General features: G+C 23.5%; 3 protein-coding genes across 3 annotated transcripts, besides 18 other annotated features; all 3 read left to right on the top strand.

Moving 5' to 3' along the window:
- The first annotated feature begins 139 nt into the window (after positions 1 to 139).
- Positions 140 to 263: a sequence feature (AT_rich).
- Positions 264 to 273: 10 nt separating this feature from the next.
- Positions 274 to 372: a microsatellite.
- Positions 331 to 474: a microsatellite.
- Positions 475 to 514: 40 nt separating this feature from the next.
- Positions 515 to 1,835: a repeat region.
- A 6-nt stretch (positions 1,836 to 1,841) lies between these two features.
- Positions 1,842 to 1,887: a repeat region.
- Positions 1,888 to 2,104: 217 nt separating this feature from the next.
- Positions 2,105 to 2,169: a sequence feature (AT_rich).
- An 82-nt stretch (positions 2,170 to 2,251) lies between these two features.
- Positions 2,252 to 3,142, top strand: EDI_234320 (uncharacterized protein; the record flags this gene model as incomplete). Its single annotated transcript, XM_001737226.1, has 1 exon — positions 2,252 to 3,142. One exon carries the CDS (start codon positions 2,252 to 2,254, stop codon positions 3,140 to 3,142), a length of 891 nt encoding a protein of 296 aa, XP_001737278.1.
- Positions 3,143 to 3,229: 87 nt separating this feature from the next.
- Positions 3,230 to 3,324: a sequence feature (AT_rich).
- A 52-nt stretch (positions 3,325 to 3,376) lies between these two features.
- Positions 3,377 to 3,409: a sequence feature (AT_rich).
- Positions 3,410 to 3,475: 66 nt separating this feature from the next.
- Positions 3,476 to 3,527: a sequence feature (AT_rich).
- A 91-nt stretch (positions 3,528 to 3,618) lies between these two features.
- Positions 3,619 to 3,639: a sequence feature (AT_rich).
- An 18-nt stretch (positions 3,640 to 3,657) lies between these two features.
- Positions 3,658 to 3,693: a sequence feature (AT_rich).
- Positions 3,694 to 3,929: 236 nt separating this feature from the next.
- Positions 3,930 to 4,904, top strand: EDI_234310 (uncharacterized protein; the record flags this gene model as incomplete). Its single annotated transcript, XM_001737225.1, has 1 exon — positions 3,930 to 4,904. The coding sequence occupies one exon, from the start codon at positions 3,930 to 3,932 to the stop codon at positions 4,902 to 4,904; it is 975 nt and encodes a 324-aa protein (XP_001737277.1).
- Positions 4,905 to 4,985: 81 nt separating this feature from the next.
- Positions 4,986 to 5,007: a sequence feature (AT_rich).
- A 131-nt stretch (positions 5,008 to 5,138) lies between these two features.
- Positions 5,139 to 5,217: a sequence feature (AT_rich).
- A 114-nt stretch (positions 5,218 to 5,331) lies between these two features.
- Positions 5,332 to 5,356: a sequence feature (AT_rich).
- Positions 5,357 to 5,513: 157 nt separating this feature from the next.
- Positions 5,514 to 5,543: a sequence feature (AT_rich).
- Positions 5,544 to 5,759: 216 nt separating this feature from the next.
- Positions 5,760 to 6,638, top strand: EDI_234300 (uncharacterized protein; the record flags this gene model as incomplete). The annotated part of the gene is made up of 1 exon (XM_001737224.1): positions 5,760 to 6,638. One exon carries the CDS (start codon positions 5,760 to 5,762, stop codon positions 6,636 to 6,638), a length of 879 nt encoding a protein of 292 aa, XP_001737276.1.
- Positions 6,639 to 6,755: 117 nt separating this feature from the next.
- Positions 6,756 to 6,932: a microsatellite.
- Positions 6,905 to 7,083: a microsatellite.
- Positions 7,077 to 7,148: part of a microsatellite that runs on past the window's edge.

Raw genomic sequence — 7,148 nt, 5'->3', positions numbered from 1 at the left:
ACCAACAATATAATTAACAACAACAGCAAAACATGTTATAAATGAGTATGTATGATATTTTTTATGATTTTGTTGGGGAATAAGTGGTTGTGTGTTACTTTCCATTTTCTTTGATCTTAAATTCCTTTCTTTTAAGTTCTTAAAAATTTTTTGTTTTTTATAAATCTATTTATAAATAATAAATTAAGATCCACGATAATTAATTAATAGTTCATTTATTTTTAAGTTTTAATTATAAAAAGATAAAACAAAAATAATAAAAAGAAAATGTTATTATTTTAATTAAATTTATTCTATTTTTATTTATTTTGTTATTTATATTTTGTTATTTAAATTAAAATTAAATTAATTTTGAAATTAACTTGAAATTAAATAGAAGAAATGTAAAGAGAATAAATCAAAAGAGAGAATGAATAAATATAATCATAATGAAATGAAAGAGTATTATAAATGATAAAATGAATGAAATAATATTTATGTTAATTTATTTATTGATTATCATTTTATGATAATGATATTAATATCATTTCATTGATTGATAAATGAAATGTTCATATTCATTTATTGTTTTATTTTATATTCTTTTTAGTTTTATATTTCAAATAAATAATAATGAATAAAAATCATTTCATTTCAATTACAATAATTCGTTGTGGTGTGAAATATTGTTTTCCAGAAAGTGCACTTGCTATTCCTTTATACGAAAATGAATATTGTTTACAAGATGATTTTGTTTTATTATTTTCTTTATAAACACAAATATCATCGCCATATCCAAATGAAAACAACCAATCACTTGAATGATTATCTAAACAAAGTGCATACTCTGGTTCTTTAATATCAAATTTCATCATTCCCCATATTCTTCCATTTGATTCTAATGAAAATAAAAATGATTTTGGATCATTTATATATTTATCAACTTTATCAATTTTCACATTAATGTATCCTCCAAATTTATTTCCATCTCTATCTTCAATAATAATTATTATATGTTCTTTATTCATTATTCTTTTATCAAATACTGATGTATTCTTATTCCAATTATCAATATCTGAATCAAATAATATATTGGATACTCTTCTATTTGTCCATTCTTCTATTTGTTTCATTTCTTCCATTGTATTCATTCCTTTCATTATTCTTAATCTTTCTCCTTCTTTTCTTCTCTCTCCTTCTTCTTGTTTCTTCATTTCTTCTTCTTCATTTATCTTCTTCCCCTCAGGATAATCACTGTAATATGGTTTCCATTCTTCTTTCTTTTTGTTAAACTCTTCCGTGATTTTATCACTTTCTTTTGGTGTTCTGAATATTTTATTTTTCATGTTCATTTCTTCAATTGAAATGATTGTATTGATTATTTCATTCCGTGTTTTACTTAGTATTTCTTCATCTTTATTACTTTCTTCTATTATTTTCTTCATTTGATTCTTTATTATTTCTATTGTTTTAATTGTTTCTTGACTTTTTTCTATTATTAGTTTTCTTCTTCTTTCTGTTTCATCAATCCTATCAAATATTCCTTCTCCTCTTTTAATAGCTTCTGAATATGTTTCATCTGCTTTTATTTCAAATATTTCATTTTTAATACTTCCTAAATAATATTGATAATGTTTATTAATATCATCAATTGATTGTTGAATATTTGGAAGTTTTTCTATTTCTTCTTTAAAGAAATGAGTGTTCTTGTTTATTAACTCTTCCATTTTAATTTAATGAATATCAGATCAAAACCAAATGATTAAATAATTAAATACACGTTTATAATACATCACTTTATTTATTATTTTATTGGTTAAATCAAATGTTATTTATTTTTTATTATTTTAAATAACGTTGTGGATTCAAAGGTAGCACGTTAGAGGCACAATAGAGAACCCTAAAATAAATTACAAAAACAATATAAATTTCTGTTGATAAAAATAAACACATTTTATTTCGACAAAATCATAACAATTTCATAAAGAAATAATCTCATGTAAAATAATGAATAGGGAGGTAATGTTATAATTTCGTTGTTTTACTGGTTATCGTTTTTTATTTTTAGTTAAGTATTTAAAAATGAATTGATATGAAAATAGCTACAAATAAAGGGGTATATCCGATTTTTTATTTTAAAATACGATAAATATATTTGTTTCATTAATTTTGTATTATAAAAATAATAAACATCATTTATGAAATAGTTATTTTGTAAACACTAACAATTTTAGTATTTAAAGAACTTGTTGTTATAACTGGCTATTAATCAATGAGTAGTGAAAACACAAAAGAAACAAAAATTCTTTTAGTTGGTAATACAGGTGATGGTAAAAGCTCGCTTGGTAATTTTATTCTTAATAAAAAGAATGCTTTTAAAGTAAGTCATAGTCCAAATCCAGAAACTAAAACAACTAATGGAACGAATGGAGAAGGTGACAGAAGTAACATATTTGTTATTGATACGCCTAATCTTTCTGATTCAAGTAAAATGAATGAAAAATTTTTAAATGATATGGTTAACTCTATTAAAAACAGAAAAGGAATACAAGCAATTATTGTTGTCATAAATTATAATGACGTTATGCTTTCCAATGATTTAAAAACATTGATTGAAATAATGTGTAATATTTTTTCATTTTATGAATTTTGGGAGCATGTGTGTATTGTATGGACTAAGTGCTATTGTTATATACCACAAAAAGAATTAGAAACACATAAGCAGAGTAAAGAAAAATCTTATTACCCACAGTTAATGAATCTTATTAAAGAAATGACAGGAGATGAAGAATCGATTGAATTTCCAATGTATTACGTTGACTCACAACCATTTGAAGGAAAGGATAACACAAGATCAGAGAATGAAATTGAAGAACTTTTAAAGTGGGCGAGAGGCTTGGATCGTATTAACGTTGAGAAAATTCTGAGAAGAGGAGGTCCTGAGTATAAAGCAATTATCACAGAAGAAAAAAGTCGTCGAGAAGAATTAGGTGGAAATGAAACAAATAGAGTGCCACAAGTCAAAGCCATGAGAAGAGAAATAAGAATTGGGTATAGCGGAAAAATTATCTGTAGTGAATGGAAAGAAATATGTGATAAAACAGAAGTTGGTATAAAAACAAAACAAGAAACCCAAAAACTATATCAATGTATAGTTATGTGATGGATGAAATGATAACGCTAATTTACTATTAAGTAACTTGAAATAATTTTGTAAGAGTTTAGATAAAATGGATATCTAGAATAACGGTTTTAATTATTTAACTTAAAAATAGTAAAATAATAAATTTTGCTTTTAAATTTATTTATGATATGTAATTATTGTCTTTGTTTTTATTTTAAATACCACGTTTTTGGTTGAGGAGAAGTTTTGAAAAATATTCAATTTTTCAACAACAAATTTTTAATTAGAAATAAATAAAAAATATAACAATAACTGAAAAGACACTTACAGAATGAAATATTCATGAACATGTTTAAAAACGATATCACTAACATAAAAATAAAGAACTTTAATAATTGAAAATAATTAATAAGTTTAAAAATAAGTTTAATGCAAAAAGTGTTTACTTTTAGTTTAAATGTTTTGTTTCAATTTCAAATCAATTAGTAAAAGTAAAATATTACGTTAAATTATCGAAAAAAAATTTATTTATTTTTGAATGCCTTCAGTGTTTGTTTAAAAATAAATAAAAATACATTATATTAAAAATAGAAATGTTATGCTATAACAAGATGATTAAAATGATGTATATGTAAAATTCGATAAACAGGAATTTTTGTTGTTTTTGTTTACACAAAGAATGAATTTAAAGAACAATTTTAGAATACCGGATTTGTCATTTCAAATGACTGAAATGTTTTTAATAATAAACATCATTCTAGAAATAGTTGTTGATTTATATCATTTAACATCACTATTTAAACAAGAGACAACTCAAAAATAATCAATGAAAAGTGAAAATCCAAAACTAACCAAAATGATAATGATTGGAGGAACAGGTGATGGTAAGAGTTCACTTGGTAATTTTGTTTTGAAAAAGAAAGATAAAAGTAATGCTTTTAGAGTCAGCAGTGAACCAAACTCACAGACACAAGAGACAATAGGGTCATATGGAGAAAATGATCGGGAGAATGTATTTGTTATTGACACACCTGGTTTTCAAGATTCTCATGGTGCAGAAACAGATACAGAACATATCAAACAAATGGTAGATTATATTAAAAAACAAAAAGGAATACAGGCTATCGTTATTGTTTTAAGTATTCACAGCCCTAGATTATCAGACGGTATCAGAACAATGATTGAAATAATTTCCAACATTTTTCCAATCAGTGATTTCTGGGAACACGTATGTATTGTATGGACTAAGTGTTATAATTATACACCAGAAGAAGTAATAAAACAAGATATAGAGATCAAAAAGCAGGATTATTATAAAGAATTATTAAAACTTGCAAGAGAAATAACAGGAGTTGAAAGAATTGTTTTACCAATGTATTTTGTAGATTCAAAACCAATTGAACGTTTAGATAACACTAGATCAGATAATGAAATTAAATCACTGTTAGGATGGGCTCGTTGTTTAAGACCTATTAATGTTGATAAAATAAAAACAGCAGATGCCACATACAAAATGGTCATTAAAGAAGAGAAGGAATTCACAGAAATTATAGAAGTAAAAAAAGAACACATAAAGTTAAAAATTTATATGAAGAGAAGAGAAAAAAGAATTCCGTATAGAGGAAAAGTTAGTTATACTGAGTGGAAACAGATAAACAGTAGGATCATATTTAAACCAATTATACAACAACTTGCTGATACTTCAAAAGAAGGATTTCAAAAATTACTAAATGAAGTTGGAGATAGTATGTTTGGATTTGTCACCGATGGGATTGTTAGTCGTGATAGGTTAATGTTATAGGCATAAATCATAGTATGATGAAAATGAGTTATTCAAAACACTAACTAATCTTTTTTTTTAACCTTGTTATTGTTTTCATGGAAATAAATAATAAAATATATATGAATGAAATTATTTCAATGCCATCACTGTTTATAAAATGTGAGAATTTCATTTTATTAAATAATATTCACAACTACAAATCAAATGGAAAAACATTAATTTCATTCAGTATAGTATGTTTTTGTAACACTGTTAAATTTCAAATTTTATTGAGTTATATTATTTGTTTATTATTATGAATATTTTAATTTTAATAACTATTTATTTTTTACTGTAAGTTAACTGAAAAAAATGAATTTTTTAATTCCCCATAAATATATTAAAATATTACCCCCTTATGTAAGTATGTTATTGTCTGGTTCAAAGGGTAAATATTAATCGATTGTTTTTTATTTATTAAATATAATAAACAACATTTTTGTAAACGTGTAATTTAATAAATTAATACGAATATTGTAGTGTTATTGTATTTTTAGTTTAATGATGAATAAAAATATAAATCATGTTATTTTGTTGTTTTGTAAATAAACCATTGCACTTAAAACAATTAAACACGTCGATTGGTTGTTAAATAATTTAATTATTATTTATAAAAATGATGTTAAACGTCATTGAATAAGTTATATTCCATTCATTTTTTTATAAATATAAATCTGTATGAATACACTCTAGCTAGTGTTATTTTCAGTTGAGAGTAATTTATTTTTACATGACATTATAAATAAAAATAACAAACATCATTCAAAATAGGTTGTAATTAGAGTCAGTTATTGTAAGTTACTATTTAAACATATGACAACTAAAAAATAATCAATGAACACACAACAAGGAAAAGAAACAAGTTTACTTTTGATTGGAGGTATAGGCGATGGTAAAAGTTCACTTGGTAATTTTATTCTTGAAAACAACAGTTTTGTTGTGGGTTATGGTTCTGAACCAACAACACAAGAGACTATAGGGTATAATGGAAGATATGATAAAAGCAATGTATTTGTCATTGATACGCCTGGCATTCAAGAATCAGGTGAAATGGATGAAAATAAACTCAACCAAATGATAGACTATCTTAAAGAACAAGAAGGAACAAAAGCTGTTATTATTGTATTAAATTTCAACACAGAAATACTGTCAGAAAATATTAAAAGAATGGTTAAATTACTTTGTAATATTTTTCCAGTGGATGATTTCTGGAAACATGTATGTATTGTATGGACTAATTGTTCATACAATAAATCAGAAAATGAGGTAGAAGAACAAATAAAAACAAAGAAAGATAAAATAAATCCAGAATTACTAAATCTTATTAAAGAAACAACAAGGGATGAAGAGGACATTGAATTTCCAATGTTTTTTGTTGATTTACAATCAGATGAAGGTTGTGATAACACAAAATCAGAGAATGAAATTAAAAATCTTTTAAACTGGGCTTATTATTTAACTCCACTTGATAAAAAGAGGAGTGAAAAGAATACACCTAAATATAAAAAAGTTGAACCTCAGGAAAAAGAACAAACAGAAATTATAGAAGTAAATGATGATTACATAAAGTTACGAATATACCGTATTGAAAGAGAGAAAAGAACTGGATTCGATGGAGAAATTACTTACACTGAATGGAAAGTGATAAGTTATCAAGACAAAACAGAAGTTAAACCACCCCAAAAATCATCTGGAAAATGTGTGGTAATGTAACTGAGGAAACAATAACACTAATTCAGTATTTGGTTAATTGAAATAAAATACAAAAATCAAATGATTTAAATTTCATTATGGTTAATTTAAATAGAAAACAGAGAAATGGTTAATAAGAAATAAAATAAACATGGATAAAAGAAAGAATAAAATTCAAATGAATAAAGAAGTAAAATAAAGAATGTAATGAAATAAACAAAGAAAATATAAACAATGATAAAGAAAATGAATAAATAAAAGAATAAGATTAAATTAATTTAATATAAAATTAATTTAAAAATGAAATAAATATAATTTAATATTTTATTAAATTATTGATATTTTATGATGAATATCATAAATACATTATTAAATTATTCATAAATACATTTATTAGTTAAATAATTGATGAAATAATATTATTATTGTATAATAAAATAAATGAAATAACAATTAATAATTAATTTATATTTAATTTTATATTATATTTCATTTCATTTATTAATATAATATAAATTAACAATTTATATT

The sequence above is a fragment of the Entamoeba dispar genome, genomic scaffold (genome assembly GCF_000209125.1).
Source record: "Entamoeba dispar SAW760 scf_1105229460481 genomic scaffold, whole genome shotgun sequence".
Taxonomy (NCBI): Eukaryota; Evosea; order Mastigamoebida; family Endamoebidae; genus Entamoeba; species Entamoeba dispar.
Note: the sequence above shows the minus strand (reverse complement) of the source record. Positions and strands in the feature narration are given on the sequence as shown.